This window comes from Narcine bancroftii, chromosome 7 (genome assembly GCF_036971445.1).
Source record: "Narcine bancroftii isolate sNarBan1 chromosome 7, sNarBan1.hap1, whole genome shotgun sequence".
Classification (NCBI taxonomy): Eukaryota; Metazoa; Chordata; class Chondrichthyes; order Torpediniformes; family Narcinidae; genus Narcine; species Narcine bancroftii.
In genome coordinates, this window is record NC_091475.1 from 49274023 (window position 1) to 49294464 (window position 20442).

General features: G+C 37.8%; 1 protein-coding gene across 2 annotated transcripts in view; it reads right to left on the reverse strand.

The window, feature by feature from the left end:
• Nucleotides 1–20442, reverse strand: part of ltn1 (listerin E3 ubiquitin protein ligase 1) — a 117538-nt gene that overhangs the window by 37168 nt on the left and 59928 nt on the right. For both annotated transcript variants that reach the window (XM_069890026.1, XM_069890027.1), the window contains exons 13-14: nt 19404–19649; nt 8078–8231 (exon numbers count right to left, since the gene is read on the reverse strand). In XM_069890026.1, the coding sequence (XP_069746127.1) occupies nt 8078–8231; nt 19404–19649 (400 nt within the window). The remainder of the gene's footprint in view (nt 1–8077; nt 8232–19403; nt 19650–20442) is intronic.

Here is a 20442-nt window from a genome sequence, read left to right on the forward strand (position 1 = left end):
GAGCAATAAGTATGAAAAGTAGATAAGATGCTAAATCCACATCAAAATGGTCAGATCTACTGATAGTCAAATATCCTTTTGTTTAAGCCTGGTTGTTATATTATGAAAAGGACTCGGAAGAGCGGTGAGTGAGTTGTTTTAAAATGAGCATGGAGGGCAACTGAAGGGTTAAAGAGAGTTTTGATTTGTGGGAGTGAGTACTTGAGATAATTAGCAGGGACAAATAAAACGAGGAGTAGCTGAAGAGGAGCAGCCAGTAAGTGAGTGGCCCAGTGTAGGAGTGCAGCTTTGAGGCTTTGGCTCAAGAAGCTTCAGCGAGCTGAGGACGAACTTGTTTCCAGTGAAGCAAGGCCAGGTAAATTAGGAGTAGGTAATGAAGTCAGATAGGGTAGTGGATTGCTCTGGATGTGGGAAATCTGGGATAGCACAACTACCCCTGATGACTACACCTGCAAAAGATGCATTCAGCTGCAGCTCCTGACAAACTGAGTTAGAGAATTGGAGCTGAGTGAACATTCGACCATTCAAGAGGCAGAGGCAGTAATAGACAGGAGCATCAGAGAGATAATCACTCCCAAAAGCCAAGAGGCAGGTAGGTGGATGACTGTCAGGAGAGGGAAGGGGAATAGACAGAAAGAGCAAAGCAACCCCGTGGCCATTTCCATCAACAATAATTATATCATTTTGGATACAGTTGGTGGGGATGACCTACGAGGGACAAGTTGTAGTGGTCGCATCTCTGGTTCCGAGACTAGACCCTCAGCTCAGAACGGAAGGAGGACAGTAGTGTTAGGGAATTCGATAGTTATGAGGACAGATAAGAGGTTCTGTGGGAGAGAGAATCCCAGATGGTCCGTTATCTCCCTGGTGCTAGGGTCCGTGATATCTCGGATTGAATTCTCAGGAGGGAGGGTGAGCAGCCAGATGGCGTGGTCCATATAGGGACCAATGACCTGGGCAGGAATGATGATGTTCTGCAAAGAAAGTTTAGGGATTTAGGTGAAAAGTTGAAGAACAAACCTCCAGGGGTACAATCTCAGGAATGTTACTCATCCATGTGTTAGTGAGGCTAGAAATAGGAAGTTAATGCAGCTAAATACGTAGCTAAAGAGATGGTGCAGGAGAAAGCGCTTCTGTTTCTGGACAATTGGCATGAAAAATATAGAAATTAAAGAGGATGAGGTGCTTGATGCCTGACAACGAATAAAAGTAGATAAGTCCCCTGGGCCTGATATGATATTCCCTCGGACACTTGAGGGAGACAAGTGTAGAAATTGCAGGGGCCCAGGCAGAAATATTTAAAATGTCCTTAGCCACAGGTGAGGTGATAGAGGATTGGAGAGTAGCTCATGTTGTTCCATTGCTTAGAAAAGGTTCCAAAAGTAAACCAGGAAATTACAGGCCAGTAAGCCTGATGTCAGTAATACGTAACTTATTGGAGATTGATGTGAGAGATCGAATATTCAAGCATTTGGCTAGCCAAGGGCTGATTAAGGGTAGTCAGCATGGCTTTGAGCACGGTAGGTCATGTTTAATGAATCTTAGAGAGTACTTCAAAGACCAATTAGTAGACCAAGAAAGTAATGAAGGAAAGGGTGTGGATGTTGTCTACATGGACTTTAGTAAGGACTTTGACAAGGTCCCACATGGCAATTTAGTTCAGAAGGTTCAGATACCAGGTGTCCTTGGAGAGGTTGAAACTGGATTTGAAATTAGCTGAATGGGAGAAGACAGAGAGTGGTAGTGGATGATTGCTTCTAAGACTGGAGGTTTGTGATTAGTGGTGTGCATCAGGGATCAGGGTTTGGACCATTGTTATTTGTTGTCTATAATCAATGATTCAGATTTCAGATTTATTGTCAGTGTACATAAAGGACATCACATACAACCCTGAGATTCCTTTTTCCTGCGAGTGTGGAAGAATTACCACTAATTGGTATGCAAAAACTAAAATGTACACAGCGTTAAACATGTAAACAAAGAACTGTAAACAAACTGACTGTGCAATACAGAGAGGACAAAAGGAAAATCAATAAAGTACACAAGTAAATGAGTCTCTGATTGAGTTTGTTATTGAGGAGTCTAATGGTGGAGGGGTTGCAGCTGTTCCTCAACCTGGTGGTTTAAGTTTTGTGGCATTATACCCCTTTCCTAATGGCAGCAGCCAGAACACACCATGTACTGGGTGGTGAAGGTCTTTGATAATTGTTGGTAGTCCCTTCCTGTAGATGTGTTCAGTAGTGGGGAATGTTTTGCTTGTGATGTCCTGGACTGAGTCCACTACCTTTTAGAGGGCTTTACACTTAGGGGTATTGGTGTTCCTATATCAGACTGTGATGCAGCTGGTCAGCACACTTTCTACCACACCTCTGTAGAAATTTGCCAGGATTTCTGATGTCATACCAAACCTCCGCAAACTCCTGAGGAAGTAAAGGCACTGACATGTTTTCTTCACGATGCCATTGTGTACTGGGTCCAGGAGAGATCCTCCGAGATAGTGACTCCCAAGAACCTAAATTTGCTCACCCTCTCCACCTCTGATCCCCCAATAATCACTGAATATACCTCTGGATTTCCTTTCCTGAAGTCAACAATCAGCTCCTCAGTTTTGCTGTCATTGAGTGTAAGGTTATTGTTGGAGCATTATTCAGCCAAGTTTTCAATCTCCAACCTGTAAGCTGACTCATCCCCTTCCTTTATGCAGCCCACTACCGTGGTATTGTCAGCAAATTTGTAGATGGTGATATTGTTGTACCAAGCCACACAGTCGTAGGTATAAAATGAGTAGGGCAGGGGGGCTAAGAACACAGCCCTGTGGTGCTCTGGTACTAATGGAGATTGTGGAGAAGTTCTTACCAATCCTCACTGATTGTGGTCCGGAGGTGATGAAATCCATGATCCAATTACACAGTGGGATGTTAACTCCAGGTCTTTGAGTTTGCTGATCAGTTTTATAGGAACAATGGTGTTCAATGCCAAACTATAGACAATAAAGAGCATCCTGATGTATACCTCTTTGCCGTCCAGGTGTTCCATAGCTTTGTGTAGAGTCAGTGGGATGGCATCTGCCATAGTCCTCTTACTATGATAGGCGAGGTGGAATGTATCCCTGTCACTGCTCAGACAGGAGCTGATAGGCTTCATCACTAGTCTTTCAAAACACTTCATCACTGTTGATGTAAGTGCTACTGGTCAAGTTATTAAGGCAGGTTACTACACTTTTCTTGGGCACTGGTATGATCGATGCCTGTTTGAAACAGACGGGTACCACACCCTGCTGGAGTGAGATGTTGAAGATATCTGGTAATTTTGGTCAGCACAGGTTTTTAAATACTCGGCCAGGTACTCCATCTGGGTCAGATGCTTTCCTCAGATTCACTCTCCTGAAGGCAGCATGCACTTTCATCCTCAAATACAGACAGGATGCAATCATCAATGGACGATGGGGTGCGGAGGGGTGGTACTTGGCTGCTACTGTCGATAAATCGGGTGTAAAAGGCATTGTGTTCCTCTGGGAGAGAAGATTTGCTGTCTACTACTTTACCGGATTTGGTTTTGTAACAGGTTAAGGCATTTCGGCTCTGCCACAGCTGTCGGGTGTCCCTCATTGTTTCTATTTTCATCAGGAATCTCCACTTCACCCAGGAAGAGGTTTTCAACAGGTCATACCTCCTCTTACCCTAATGATCTGGATCTCTGGACTTAAATGCTTGTGATCTGGCTCTCAGCAGGTTTCGGATTTCATTGTTCATCTTGGGTTTCTGGTTGAGGAAGCCCTGAATGATTTGGTGGGGACACACTCATTCACAGCTATTTTGATAAAATATGTGACAGCCTCAGTGTTCTCAGCAGAATCCTTATCACCGCTGACATGAGGAAGTCCTTTAACCGCTCTTCAGCCTCCTGTGACCATCTTCAAGTTGTTCTGACCTCCAGAGCCTCCCTTTTTAGGCTTTGTCTGTATGAAAGCAGAAGGAACACAGCCAGGTGAGCTGGATGATAATGTGGGAAATTGGATCAGCAAGTTTGCTGATGACACTAAGGTTGGAGGCGTTGTGGACAGATAGGGTTTCAAAACTTGAAAAGGGATGTGGACCAACTAAAAAAAATGGGACAGAATATGGGATAGAGGTCATATGCCCCACGGTGACTGGGATTGAGGCAAGTTTTTTTTTGGAATGTATTCGCTGAAGTTGGGGGGTGGTGGGGACAAATACAGACTTTGGGTATGAATATGAACATAGATGGCTTTGTTTATTGGATTTTGTAAGTCTGTGAAAACTAAAATAAAATATTTAAAAAAATGAATATGGCAGATGGAATTTAATGCAGTAAGTGTGAGGTGTTGCACATTGGAAGGACTAATCAAGGTCAGATGTACACTGTAAATGGTAGGACAGTGAGGTGTGTGGAGGAACAAAACGATCTGGGAATACAAATACATACAGTAATTCCCTCAAAGTGGCATCATAGGTAGACAGGGTTATAAAGAAACTTTTTGGCATCTTGGCCTTCATAAATCAAAGTACTGAGTATACAAGTTGGGATGTTATGGTGAGGTTGTAAAAGACATTGGTGAGGCCAAATGTGGAGTATTGTGTGCAGTTCTGGTCACCAAACTACAGGAAGGATATCAGTAAGATTGAAAGAGTGCAGAGAAGATATTCTAGGATGTTGCCAGATCTTCAGGAGTTGAGTTACAGGGAACGATTAAACATGTTAGGACTCTATTCCTTGGAGTTTAGAAGAATGAGGGGAGATTTGATAGAGGTTTACAAAATTATGAGGGTTATCAACAGAAAAAATGAGAATAGACTCTTTCCACTTAGATTAGGAGAGATAAATACAAGAGGACATGCATTTAGGGTGAAAGGGGAAAGGATTGGGGGAGCTTCTTCATTCAGAGGGTGGTGGAACGAGCTGCCATCTGACATGGTAAATGTGGGCTCACTCTTGTTTTAAGAATAAATTGGATAGATACATGGATGGGAGAGGTCTGGAGGGTTATGGAATGGGTGCAGGTCAGTGGGACTAGTGGAATGATGTTTTGGCACAGACTAGAGGAGCTGAATGGTCTGTTTTCTGTGCTGTAGTGTTCTATAGTTCTATGACAATAGGGAGAACCAAAAGATTTAAAAGGACAATACTGCAAAAGCAAAGAAATAAAATTGTAAGGATGACCAGACTGGGTATCTTTTTATCTTGAAAAAGACAGCGGTGACACAAATGAACTTGTCACTAAATGGTCACTGAGAAAATGTTTTTGTTGAGAGAAAAATATAAGATAGCTAATAAGAAATACTATCAGGAATTCAGAAGTATTTTCACATAATAATTCACAATAACACATTTGCAATATTAATAATAAATAATGCTGTTATATGATTAAAAATAATTTTTTTTTAAATCTAAAAGAGGCGAGAAATTGGAACTTGAGATCAAAGGAGTATTTTATGATTTATATTTTACAAGAGGCAATAGATGGAACAAGAACAAAGATTACTGTGCTGGCTTAAGCAGGGAAAGATGAAATAAGGCTGAAATGAAGCAAAACCAACTGCAGACTTGTTGGTTTCAATGGTCTGATTTTGTTCCATTCATCCTATGGAATCCTTTGCAATATGAATTCTGCTTCGCTTGCAGAGAAAATAATTTCAGAATTGTGTGATGTCATGCATGTATTCTGACAATAAATCTCAATCTGAAGCAGTCAAAATTGAATTGAGATGATATTGCAAAATAATTATACACGACATAAGGCAGATGTATCAAATGTGAGGCATTAATGACCACCATTCATAAAATCAAAACATAGTTCTGATGACCTACATTTTATTAAACAATAGAATGTCTAATAAAATATCCTATTGTTTCAAGCCATTACTTTATGAATGACTGCATTAACAAAGAAGCAAAAGGAAAGTTAAATACAATTAAAACTTTAAAGACCGTTTATGGTTACCAAATCAAAAGAACAAAATACCAACAATGACTGACTATCAGAGGATTTAAATGTCAGAGAGCTATTATAGCTGTTCAAACCTCACTGGTATTGGTTAGATGACAGAATGCATACCTACATCAATATAGAAACAAAATACATGTCTACCTATTTTAATATTTTATCACTCTGGGATCTAGTTTATTTCCACAAAAGATCATTAGAATAAATGTCATCAATACAGGTATACCCTGCTTTACAAAACTAGACCATTCCTACGGAACTTTTTGTAAGCCAAAACGGTGAAGAAGCGATTATCATTAATTTTTATAGGAAAATTATTTGAGCATTCCAAAACCCAAAAAAATCCCACCAAGTCATACCAATTAACTCATAAAATTATAACGATAAATACACAGCCTATATAAAGTAGAAATAATGTATGTACAGTGCAGTTTCATTTACCAGAATCGGGAAAACAGTGAGTTTTGACCGCCCCACCGGCTGCGCACTGACTGCCACACCAGCCACGCCAGCTGCTCTGTGATAGCTCCAGTGGCCACTTTTTTATAAAAGTGAAAATCCTTTTATAAAAACAAACACAGATTTCTTCGTAAAAGTGAATTTGTATAAAGCGAGTATTCGTAAAGCATGGTATACCTGTACCTGAATTTCACCATTTTAATTTTAAAATGTTCATTTTGAACATCTATAACAGAACTTACATTAAGAAAACATTTTAGTTATATTTGGAATAAACTAGTTGATATTTGCTTTCATCCCTCCCCAATATACAATTTAAAAATAAATAATTTAGAGACGCACACAGCAACAGGCTGTTCCAGCCCTTGCTGCCCAAATTCACCCATGTGACTAATTAACACTGTATGTGTTTGGAATGTGGGAGGAAACCGATGCAGATACAGGGAGAATGTACAAACCCTTTACAGACAGAGGTGGATTTGAACCTGGGCTGCTGGCACCGTAATAGTGTTACGCTAGTCACAAACACGAACCAATCATTAAAGAAATAACATTGAAAGTATTTATTTCCTTTCAGTTAGCTGAATTTTGATTTGAACATCTCAGCTGACTGCATATTTTCACGAGAGATAGTCACGCTGATCTACTTCCAGAAGTCAATTAAAGACGTTGCCTTGGTTCTATCTTTGAAGTGCTTGAAGTCCCTTCTATTCTTTGATGTCAGCACTTAGGTTCTACTAATTTTGATTATCTTTCACTTGCTTTCATTCATTGAAAATATATTTTAACATGGCATCAGAGGCTGGGTTTTGAACCCATAGCTCTCAAACTATGGGGTAATACATTAATATCTAGCTCATTGAATTACTTACTACTATAATTGTATAACTATTCATAATTAAAAATGTGTTATGCAAAATATTTAAAATTCAATGTACAACTTTAAAGAATTTGAACAAATGCATTTGCTTGCTGATACTTTTCACATTCTTATCATAACGCTGCAGGTGGGTTTCTGGACATAATTCACACGAATACATTTTTATGATTAGCAACCAATATCGTCATAAATTCTTTGGCTTGGCTTCGCGGACTAAGATTTATGGAGGGGTAATGTCCACGTCAGCTGCAGGCTCATTTGTGGCTGACAAGTCCGATGCGGGACAGACAGACACGGTTGCAGCGGTTGCAGGGGAAAATTGGTTGGTTGGGGTTGGGTGTTGGGTTTTTCCTCCTTTGCCTTTTGTCAGTGAGGTGGGCTCTGCGGTCTTCTTCAAAGGAGGTTGCGGCCCGCCAAACTGTGAGGCGCCAAGATGCACGGTTTGAGGCGATATCAGCCCACTGGCGGTGGTCAATGTGGCAGGCACCAAGAGATTTCTTTAGGCAGTCCTTGTACCTTTTCTTTGGTGCACCTCTGTCACGGTGGCCAGTGGAGAGCTCGCCATAGAACACGATCTTGGGAAGGCGATGGTAAATACATTATACAATAATGCCTTGTTTCACATAATTTGAGAATGTAGTATCTCATACATGAGCATAGGTTCAGACAAATAGTTTTGCACATCAGTTTAGTTGAATTCATCAAGTCATTTAAGGTTCAGATTCTAATGTAGAAAAAATGTAATTGAAAAGGAACACTTTTTAAAAAAATACCTTTTTACATCCAATGCTGATGTTTGTACCTGATTTTTCAACCACGTTGCAGAGCTATGAAAGAAACCGTATTTTCTTAAATATCCCTCTTGTTGATTGATTAGTGAGGTTAATCCCAGTAACCAGGTCTGCTTTAATTTATGCAAAGTAGCATCTAAAAAAAAAAGAAACAAAATGAATCATAAATGAACATGCTTCAGAAATTTGGGAAATTTTCTTCCAAAAATGATTGGTTGTATAAACAATGTATCAAATGGATATCCAAGAATGAATTTATCAAAGCTTGCTTTTTAACCTCAAAATATGTGGGTCAGATTTTAAAGTAAGCCAAAGGTTAAAGTCTTATGTACATTTAGAGTATAAATGTGAATCATATATGCAAAGTGAAATTAATACCATAACATGAATTTTATGTAGGTGTGAAAGGTAAAATACAATTGCCTATTATTTGTTAGACAAGATAGACCAGTCAAAGGTAAAACTGAATTTATCAGGATCTCCAGTGAGATAAAAGCTCACCAACTTTGTATCCTGACTGGTTATCAGATAGATAGAAGAGAAATTGATATCTTTTTTTTAAAGTAGTAAAAATATAACTATTACTTTTTTCTGGTGATAATCTCTATTAATGTATGTTACGTAGATTAATATCTGTACACAAGCAGGCAAGATCCAACTTATTTGAACGAATTAGTAAACTTATCAAACTAGATGTTTCTGAAGCTATAGAAAATATAGATTTGAAAGAAAACCTCTTGCAGCACCAAGATTTAATGTAAATGTTCAAAATGTAATGCACAGTAGAAGCTGATTCCTGCCATTTAAACCCGTTCTGCCCAGTTTCACTCACATTAACTGACCACACTATACATTTTGGAGGGTGGGAGGAAACCAGAGCATCCGGGGAAAACCCACACTGACACAGGGAGAATGTACGAACCCCTTACAGACAACACCAGATTCGAACCCGGGTCGCCGGCACTGTATTAGTGATGGGCTAATTGCTTAAACTACATTAAAAATAAAATATTTATAAAAATTCATCCAGATAGTTACTCTGATGATAGAAATTTAAACGGAAACAGGATTGTTGATTAACAGGTTATTTCTTTGGCTTGGCTTCGCGGACGAAGATTTATGGAGGGGGTAAATGTCCACGTCCGCTGCAGGCTCGTTTGTGGCTGACAAGTCCAATGTGGGACAGGCAGACACGGTTGCAGTGGTTGCAGGGGAAAATTGGTTGGTTGGGGTTGGGTGTTGGGTTTTTCCTCCTTTGCCTTTTGTCAGTGAGGTGGGCTCTGTGGTCTTCTTCAAAGGAGGTTGCTGCCCGCTGAACTGTGAAGCGCCAAGATGCACGGTTTGAGGCGATATCAGCCCACTGGCGGTGGTCAATGCGGCAGGCACCAAGAGATTTCTTTAGGCAGTACTTGTACCTTTTCTTTGGTGCACCTCTGTCACGGTGGCCAGTGGAGAGCTCGCCATATAACACGATCTTGGGAAGGCGATGGTCCTCCATTCTGGAGACGTGACCCACTCAGCGCAGCTGGATCTTCAGCAGCGTGGACTCGATGCTGTCAACCTCTGCCATCTCGAGTACTTCGACATTAGGGATGAAAGCGCTCCAGTGAATGTTGAGGATGGAGCGGAGACAACGCTGGTGGAAGCGTTCTAGGAGCCGTAGGTGATGCCGGTAGAGGACCCATGATTCGGAGCCGAACAGGAGTGTGGGTATGACAACGGCTCTGTATACACTTATCTTTGTGAGGTTTTTCAGTTGGTTGTTTTTCCAGACTCTTTTGTGTAGTCTTCCAAAGGTGCTATTTGCCTTGGCGAGTCTGTTGTCTATCTCGTTGTCGATCCTTGCATCTGATGAAATGGTGCAGCCGAGATAGGTAAACTGGTTGACCGTTTTGAGTTTTGTGTGCCCGATGGAGATGTTGGGGGGCTGGTAGTCATGGTGGGGAGCTGGCTGATGGAGGACCTCAGTTTTCTTCAGGCTGACTTTCAGGCCAAACATTTTGGCAGTTTCCGCAAAACAGGACGTCAAGCGCTGAAGAGCTGGCTCTGAATGGGCAACTAAAGTGGCATGTCTTAAATCTCATTGTTTAAACTCTTCCAGTGTATCACTTTATATTGGTGAGCAAGAAATTCCAACTGGGTTGCTCTAATTATTTACATAACCTTTCCCATTTTATTACTGAACGGTCTCTGTTGATTCCACTGTCTTTCCTGGTTTGATAAGTGCATGTTCATTGAATTTCTGTAACTAGATTATGAGACCAAAAGACAGGATCCCAGCTCTGAGGTAGTACTGACTTCCTAAAATCAGTCAAAATCCCAATAACTTCATTGCGTGGGCTGCAGAGGTTTAAGAGGCTACCTCAGGGATAACTTAGAGATAAGCAATGATGTTTATATCTGATTTTTCAACCACGTTGCAGAGCTATGAAAGAAACCATATTTTCTTAAATATCCCTCTTGTTGATTGATTAGTGAGTTATAAGATTAGCTTGCTTTGCCACTAACAAGCAGATCATTCCCACAAATTTCAAATAAAGTGTTAATATAGTAAACTCTTGCGCTTTTTCTCCCAATTATAATCTCTATTGATAGATTTTCCTTTTAATTGCCAGTTTAATTTATGAATGCACTTAGGGTTTCTTTGTGTAATATGAACTTGTCATTCCATATACAGGAGAGCTCTCCTTTTTTATGAACAATTCAGATGCAGATTTTAGGGCACATTCTGCATCTGAGCAGATGGTTCAAACATAAGTATTGAGTTTTAAGTCAGGAATTGATGATCAATTGCTATAGGTGGATTGTGATGTGTCAGAAATGGTAAATAGTACTTAATTTTCATTTGACATACATTTTTCTCCCTAATAGGTCCATCCCCTGACTTACTAGTTTAAAGCATTTACTACCTTAGTTACTCTTTCTGGTTGGAGGCCAGTCCATGACTATTTTCAGATCAACCAAAACACTACATTTTCTACCTCTCTTTCAAAATTCCTTGACAGATTTTTAAAATTCCCTTTCTATCGCAAGATGCTTTGAAAACTGCTGTTATATGTGACACAGTAAAATTATTTCAGCACAGTTTAAAATGCTGTCCATTTTTATGGCAATAGACAGATAATCTATTTCTTTTCTTGGCTACAGAGGATGCTGTCTAACCCTTAAATATAGAAAACACCATCAGAGTGTTGCACAAAGTATCATAATTGTGTGGAACAAGTTGGATGGGTCAGGGTTTCTTTTCAATGCTCATCATTACATGTATCTTCCAAAGCGAATCATTAAAAAGATATAGAGTACTTCATCTAGTTCTAATTTTTTTGGGCATTGTGGTTAGCGCAATGCCTTTATAGCACCAGTGATTCGGACCAGACCGGGGTTTGAATCCCGTGCCGTCTGTCTGTCTGTCTACATGTTCTCCCCATGTTTGCGTGGATTTTCTTCAGGAGCTCCTGAACATGCAAAACATAATGGGGGTGTAGGTAAATGGGGTGTAAATTGGGCAGCATGGACTTGTGGGCCTAAATGGCCTGCTACCATACTGTATGAGTAAATTTAAAAAAAATTAAAAGCAATCAAGTTAAATAAACATAATTTTGAAACTGGAATAGAATTGCAGATTATAACAACAATTGTAATAATGAAAAATTACTGGAGCATGCGCTCAGTAGTATACTGTGTGGAGGAACTACTGTATTACTGTTTATACATGTCTGACTGGCCCGCTCCTTGCTGATTGTACTTGTGGCTCCTCCCCCTTGATTCTCCTAATAAAGACAGCAATGCCATAACCCCTCTCCCAGAACAGGCTCGGGCCTTGGGTCAGCAACACGAGACGTGCCTTCCGTTAAATGGTAATAAAAGCCATAAAAGCCAGGTAACTTATAGTCTTTGGAATTATTCATAGCAGATAATAATGAAATAAATTTTAGAGTGAATATTTCAAACATTTCTATCCACTTTCCACATAAATGAATGGGAAAATCTTTTCCAATTACATCATAATTAATTCTGACCCACAAATACACATGTGACATAATGATTTTAGTTTGATTAAGTGACAGCAATTTCTTTCAGCAACCCCTCTATTTTGCCTGTAATAGTTAAACAATTATTTTCAATAAACCCACCAGTTGAGAACATGTCTTGAAGATCACTGCTTGTTGCTTTGCTGAATAGTTTAAAGTAATTTTACTTCAACAACCTTTCAGTGTTGAGATGCATCTTTTTGGTAGCAAAATCTGGTAAGCCAAAAAGGCAGCTATTTTACTGGGCTGCAGTTCCAAAGAAGAACCAAGAGGCATGGTTTAATGTGTGTTACACAAATTCAATAGGCTGTGATCTACGTAGTCTTCATGATTGACTGTACTGCTATCCAGATTATAGTGCAATTGCTTACAAGTCCATTTCACCCAAGATTCAAGTGAAATTTTCTCTCATTCGGCAACCAAAGAAAATCAGATAGATGTATTTAAAAATGCTTGAAGAGTGTTTACTTTCTATATTGGTAATTGCATAGACCCAGACATTCAGCAAAATAATGCATGTTAAATACATCATTGTTCTTCTAACCATATTGATAAGTATGTCATCAGTATGCAAAGGTAAGTGCTGCATTTTACTCCATCAAATCCAATCATAATATTGTACGCCAAGTGAAAATTGTAACAAGCAGCATTTTAAACTATGTGCTGAAATAATTTTACTGCGTCACATATAACAGCAGTTTTCAAAGCATCTTCCTGTGGCGAGCTTGCACTGGCACCAAGTGACAACAATGCAAAGTTACAGAATCATTTTATCATTACTTTTGTCTTCTTTCAAGATATAAATGTGTATATTTAGGCTTTGAAAGTTAAAATGTTCAAAATTCTGTAATCTTTAGTTATTGCTATAATTTGCTAAGTTTTTGTGTTTTTATTGCTATTTTGACAATACATCTTTAAAAGTCACAAATATGCCATTGAATCTTGACTGATTTATTTATCCTTTGTTAGGACTCCAGCAGATTGCATATTGGTCACAAATAAAGCCTACAGATAAAGCTGGTCAATCAGTATACCATGTTTATCAATGCTTAGGATGTAAACAGTCAGCTACAAGACAAAGTAAACGCACTCGACCAAAACTCTCTCGCAAAAGTCCATTGCCTTTCTAAAATCAGGTAATAAAATCCTGAACAAGATCTTACTCTGTTTTTTTTCCAGACTAATGTATCAAAATGTTGCTAAGGAAGAATAACCAACAAGGACAGAATATTGATATTAAAATAGCTGTTAAAAATTGTAAGGCTGGGGGAAAACAAATGGCTTTCAGGATCAAAACTTTAATCTTTCATCATGAAGAAGTCTTTACTGAGAGTTAAAGGTGACAAAAATAGGTGGCAATGGAAAACAAAAAATATTACGCTAAAGTAAAGATGTTTATTTCTCAGATTAAGATAGAACTCGAAGTGTTCACTATAATTTGTTTTACAGGTATTTATCTGACAATACATTCTGTCAGAGCTGTAATTTTTCTATCAATTCAAGTTTGCAGAGCAATAAACAAAAAGCCAAAAAGAGGGTTGTACAAAATACTTTCCATTCATTCAATCACATATCTTCTCCATATGAAAACAATGCAAAGATTATATGATAAAATACAAATTTAAATCAGTTGTTATTAATAACTATTATTCTTCAATGTGGGGTAATATCTTGCATAGAATAGGAATATTTATTTAAGCTTTCAGCCATGCTATCTGAGATAGATATGAACAGAGAGAAACCATTTCACAACTTGTTTCTAGTTAACAAGTTGAGATTAAAAAATATTGCACGCTTAGCAAAACTGATACACTCCCCAGTTAACACTGAAGATTAAGGTCCAGTAATGTATGGAAGGAATTTGTGTTGACAAAATTACTAAAACTAATTTTATAAAGAAAACAATACTAAAAAAAGTTCATTCATTTTCAGTAAGGTAAATTGTAAGATCTGTGCCTGGAAAACAGATAGGCAGTACAACGGTAGATATACAGTGAGACATAATTTGTCTTTTACCATCAGAACCATAGTAATCTCTTGCAGTTATTCCTTACTTGAAAAGGAATTTGGATTTGGAAAACAGGGCCAGTATTGTTACTGCTGAGCCTGTTTTCCAGTTTGCTGCAGTAAAATAAAAACAAAGCCACTTCTATACAATCAATACAATTTATCTTCTGTTATTTTTCTCTTCCTTGCAGGCACACTACTGCATCCAGTAGTTCTTTTCTGCTAAGATCACATTTTGTGCCATCAACGAGCAGAACAAACAAGGACAAACATCGATTTACTATCTCTTTGAGGAATACAACCTATATTTCTGTTGTGATACAGAAGACATCAGTGTTCACTAATACCGCTGCTGTAGGATACAAAATTTTCCAGATGTGAATCTGCCACTTGAGTGAATATTATCCAAAAGGTCAGCACAAAATGTAACATGCTGTTCAAAGTAAACAACCAGTTTTTAAAAAAAAGACATACTCCTAAGGAGATATCTTGTATCATTTTTCTTGCAACATACCCAGAAGATTATGAATCATAAAAATGGTAAAGAATAGTAATCACCTGATATTTAAAATAGCAATAATAAAGTTCAAGAAAATTAGGCATTAAAAATTACTTGATAAGTGAAATTCTGTCACTTACATGGGGATCTACTTGGATTATTTATGGTCCATTAAAAACAGGAAAATTCCAACAAGAGTTCATATTATCCAAGATTTAGAGCATTATTAATATTATATTTGTATTTAACTATTTTCCATAATAGAATTAAAAAATGGAAATTCTTGCTCCATATATCTTAATGCAACAAAATGTATAATTTATTTAAATAAACGTCTCACTCAATTCATGAAAAAATTGATGAAATGTAAATGAAGGATAGATATCTGAAATAGTTTAAAATATCACAATCTCTTACTATTTTAATGAGGGTGTGCTTGTTGTTGGTTTCTTCAAGACCTTCATACTTTCTGCTAATTTAGTTTAGAAGAGATTTAATTTAGACTCAATTTAGACTATCAATACCGTGATCCCTGGACTGATTTTCCTGCAATCTTAAAAAAAATGTTATTTAATTTGACAAATATCCTTAATATTTTAATATATTGGCCAATCTTCTCTGATCTCAAAATTCTTTCCAGAGCCAGCAATTATTTTATCATATGGGCATAGAAAATCAGAACTGGATCCATTTCTTTCTTTACTTTTTGTAGTCTGGGCTGAGGTTCAAGCTATATCTATAAATGTTTCAGTTTAGTTTTAAATGTGTAGTTTTTATCTGAATCTGATACGTACATACAAAAGGCTACACATTTAAAACTAAACATAGAATATTAGAAAAACTCAGTAATTATTCATTGTGTGAAGGAAACAGAATTTAAATATTTTGTGTACCCATGAATCAGGCTTGCACAAACTTGCAAGTAAAAACCCTAATCCTAAAAAGGATGGCCTAGACACATATTTTGGGCATAAAGATCCCTTAAAAGTGTTTGATCAGAAATTAAGTGTCAAGGATGGAAAAAAAAAGTTGAATCCATTTTGCTAGCAGTGGTTCAGAACATGATTATCTGAACAATATGCAATGACCTGCTAGAACTGACCTTTGAAATTGGGAGGCATAGCGCAGTCTAATATGACATTATGCATGAAAAGCGCTTGATTGTTTATTATTCATAGTCTGATTTTTCACTAACACTGAGTAAGGATTATTTCAAAGTAATTACTTAAATTATTGTAATATTTTCTGCAATCATTTGTGAATAGAATAAAAGTCAATGTTTCAGTCTTACAAAATGCATTGAAAATATTTACATTATACACTATTAAAAATAATCCTGAATTGTAGTAAGTGAATGACAAAATACTGCTCCTACAAGATTGAAAATCTTGACCACCCCTTTATTAAAACACTGAGTAGAATGATGGAAAGGCCATAACATTTTTTAAAATTTTATTTATCATCTCCTGAACCCAGAATGAATACCCACCAGCTGCTTTAAGTATAATATAGATAATGAACAACTGGAATATTTTTGAACTGATTATAATAACAGTCAGCCTTACAAAATGGTATTACAGGTACACAATCTAAAATCTGGAAAGCACCAAAAACCGGCATTTTTTTTTCCTGGTGCTGGTACAGCGGGGAGAGAGAGAGACAGCAGCGCGACTAGGTTGGGCGGGGGGGAATGTCAGTGTGACTCGGGTGGGCGAGGGAGGAGAGTTGGTGGGGGGGTGAGGAGCGAGATACGGCAGCACGACTCAGGTGGGTGGGGGAGAGAGACAGCAACGCGACTCAGGTGGGCGGGTGGAGAGAGATACAGCGCGACTCGGGTGGGCGGGTGGCAAGAGATGCCCGTGCGACTGAAAGGGGGTGGATACAGCAGCACAATTCAGGTGGGCTTAAATCGGGGGCAGTTGGCTTTTGTTCTGAAATCCATAAAAATCCAAAATTTGGAACACACTGTCCCCCAAGGGTTCCGGATAATGGATTGTGTACCTGTATGTACTTTGAATTCACTATAATTCACATTGGTTAATTTTAGTAATGTAATTAATGATCCATCACACAACATAAATGTAACATATTTGAGGTAAAAAAAAATAAATTTATAAACTTTAAAAATAAAATCTTAAGGAAGCATAGTTCCAACATTCAAAATAAATGAAGGAAAGTCTGCAGTCTGTGAACTTGGCCATCTGACCCACAAAAATAAAACACTTCTTCTTTAACATCAATCCAGACTACTTCCTTCTCTTGCTGTATCTGAACACCTTTTCACACTGTAGATTGATTTTACATGACATCAGGATCTCCCCCTTGCAATATGCAGCAGGACCTGGACTAGCAAGAAGACTGAGGAGCAGTAGGAGCCAGAGTGAAGGTAGGAGGCTACAATGGTGAAACTGGAGAGGTTAGATTGATAACAATGCCAATATTAATTTGGAGACAGAGGGAATGCACCTTAAAACAGAGGGATAAGTAAATGATTGTTTAATATTGAAATTGTCAGGAGAACCAAGACAAGCATTAGTTAGAGCTAAAGAATCGAGAAGAAAAATGCTAATTTATTTTTAATGCAAGTGTATTTTAAGATAGGTACACACACTAATGAATCTTGCAACTTCTGATTTACAGAATCCTGACAATTGCCTTGATTCTGAAATGTACGTGAGTGACCAACACGATTGATCTTGCGATTTGAGCTCACTCAATGGAATTGATTGATTTGTTTACAACTGGAAATAGGACAATAATGAGTTGGTTGTTGCCTTTGAGGGATGGGCCCTGTCTTTCATAAATGTTAGTAAGTTAAAATTTCACCTGAAAATTAAGAAATTAGCTTTTGGATTCAGACTGTCATTAAGGTATCTTTGTTCTCAGTCCCTGAGAAGGGTGATGATTACTTGGTTGTGAGTAATTTGTGTAATCTTATTTCTTCTCTAGCTGTTGCTTAGAGAAACAAATTCTGCTCACTGATTGACACCCAGCTCTCTCCATACTGACCATTATGCCAGACCATCAACTGTTACTTTGTACAATCAGTTCTCAAGCAACAAACTCTCTCTCATCTTTCCTTGCCTCCCTTGTACAGGGTTGCAATTATAAGCATGTCATTGATCATATGATTGGGCTCAGGAATAGCATTGCCATCTCTTGTTCTCCTCAGCCATACCTGCTCCAGGATCATTTTGCAAGGTGAGAAAAATACCTGGAGTTCTTTTATTCAGGTACAGCAAGCTATTCATGGATGAGGTCAAGGAACTTGGTCAACACCCACTCCAACCCCCATATCTCCCTTTTATATCCACCCCCAGTTCACTTAGTATCTCTGTCTTTCTTTGTTTCTGTCCTTCAATTTTGTTCTCAATTATCACTCACGATCCCATGCTTTTGCAGAGTTCTGGACACAGTTCGGCACAAACAAGATGGGCCAAATGGCCTGTTTCTAGGCTATAGTGTAATATGATCATATGACAAGGATCCCTGGCTATCTGAATCAGGCATTCATGCATGACAATTTTTAAATGCAGCCTCCATACACTCTAAGTCATACTTCACTAACAGCATGTGCTCAGATTGCTACATGTCACCTGCCATTTGAGGCATTTCACTGTTCAGCAGCTCTGGTACAAGCAAGTTTCAAACTTAAACAGACCTAACATCACTGCAGATCATGTCAAATGATAGATGTCAGTCCTGTCATTGAAAAATCTATCAAGCTCTATTAATAGATCAGGACACAACATATATGTATTACTAACTCACATTCATAGGAACCACAGACACAAAAAAGGATGGGTATAACTGAGGTACACAGAGCAAAATTTCTTATTCTATTCCAGATTCATCAAGAGCTTCTTGATTCCTCGAGATAAGAAACAGAAGTTCCATAATTGGCTCAGCCCCTGGGATGAGCGAATGTGGGAAAAACAGTCATGAATTTCAACACCTGCACACTTATTCAGATTTGACTCTTATAGAAAATTGTGGAGTCAGCTTTGTTTTGAAGGTCAAATAATATAGAGGCAGTATTACACTCACAACTGAAGAAAGGCTATTTTGGTGAAATAACAGAAAATCTTTGGTATTGTGCCCATCAAAAGTTGGCATCTTTCAGAAAACTGGTAAGATCATGGAAAAAAAAGCTTTGGTTTTTGTTTCTGTTCATCACTCCTGTGACCTGAATATTGTGTGATGCCACTTTGAGTACTGAGGATTACAAAAAAAAACTTCAAATCTACATTTCACACATAAGAGGGGAAGGGTAACAGAAACCAGAAAAGTACATCTTAATGCCAACCCGTTGGAGGGTGCCCAGATGGAAAATGAGGAGCTGTTGCTCCAATTTGCAGGTAGTCTGGCAGTGCATAGATCCATGGACAGAATTGTCAGCAAGGAAATAGAGCGGGGAATTGACGAGATCCAAGCTATTGCAGTGGACAGATCAGAGGTGTTCTAACTGAGATGCCTAGCATGCCATACTGGATATTTTGTGCTCTATTTAGTGAGATGTTGGTGTCCTCAGAGTACAGCAGGTAACTGAGATAATAGAATGTTGGTGGTGATTGCAAGAATGATAGAGTCCAATTATAAGAAAAATCTCTATCAAAATCACTTCTGGAGCGCCATCTGTAATGGGCTAGAAAAAAAAGGTGCAGCAAGAAAAGGTCACTGGAGTCCATTACAATGTAATCATTTAAATACAAACAAATATACAACATAAATGCATAAAAAGAAAATCAAGAGAAGAATAATTATGTTTCACCTGAGAGATGAGTCTTTTCCTGGCTTTGGACACAAAGCTGAAAAATCTTGAAAAGAAGATCCTCAGCAGATGACATCTGCAAACATCCCTTAATGGAGCAGAAAAGGTTAGATGCCAAGTCACAAATGAAAGAAAGTGATGGTTCCAGCACTCCAGTTTTACTTTGGTCCTTAGAAAGATCCTTTGAAAGTGCATTGTGGAGTCTGTCAATTATTTTTTCAATATAAATTTCAGCAATCACAAACTCTATAAAGAAAACAGTAAAATTGAATAATTATAAGACATTAACAAGAAAAAAGGTTAATCATAATTAGAAAATGTACTTCCCAAAGCACCCATAGTTTTGGTCTCTTGAACAAATCACAAATTAATGATTTTGAGTTGGCTTTTGCCTGGTGCATTAGTAGCCCAGTGTGATTTACTCAAAAGACTTTTTCTACTCCATTAGTCCAAGTGAAGTAAACAGGATACTCATATGGATACAATCATTTAAATACAAACAAATATACAACATAAATGCATAAAAAGAAAATCAAGAGAAGAATAATCTTAATAGATTGTGAGCTCACAATATTAGTAGTATTTTGCATTTGATTTGAATGTATCACAATACTATTTAAATAAAAGTTTTGAATGTATATTTACCAAAATAGTTTCCTATCAAGACGTAGAAATAATTCTAGCATATTACATTAATATATTCCAAATGTTCAAAAATACTCAAACATTTTTTTGTCATGTACCTTGAATATGACTAGAAATTGATTATATACATAGACAGTTTTCATTTTAAAGCTGACAACTCTCGAGTTTATAATATTATTCACAAAGATGTTGCACTGTCTTTATAATAAATTTCTGGACACACATTTGGAAAACAGTATATTAACTTAGCAACTTGAATTACAGTTAACATTCCTCAGTCATGTCTGTAAACATTCTAAGCACTAAGGTTATACACTTGAATTAATGAAAAAATTATTAAAGAATACTTCTTTTCCATACATTAATGCTGCATTAAGCAATAGGAAACATCTTT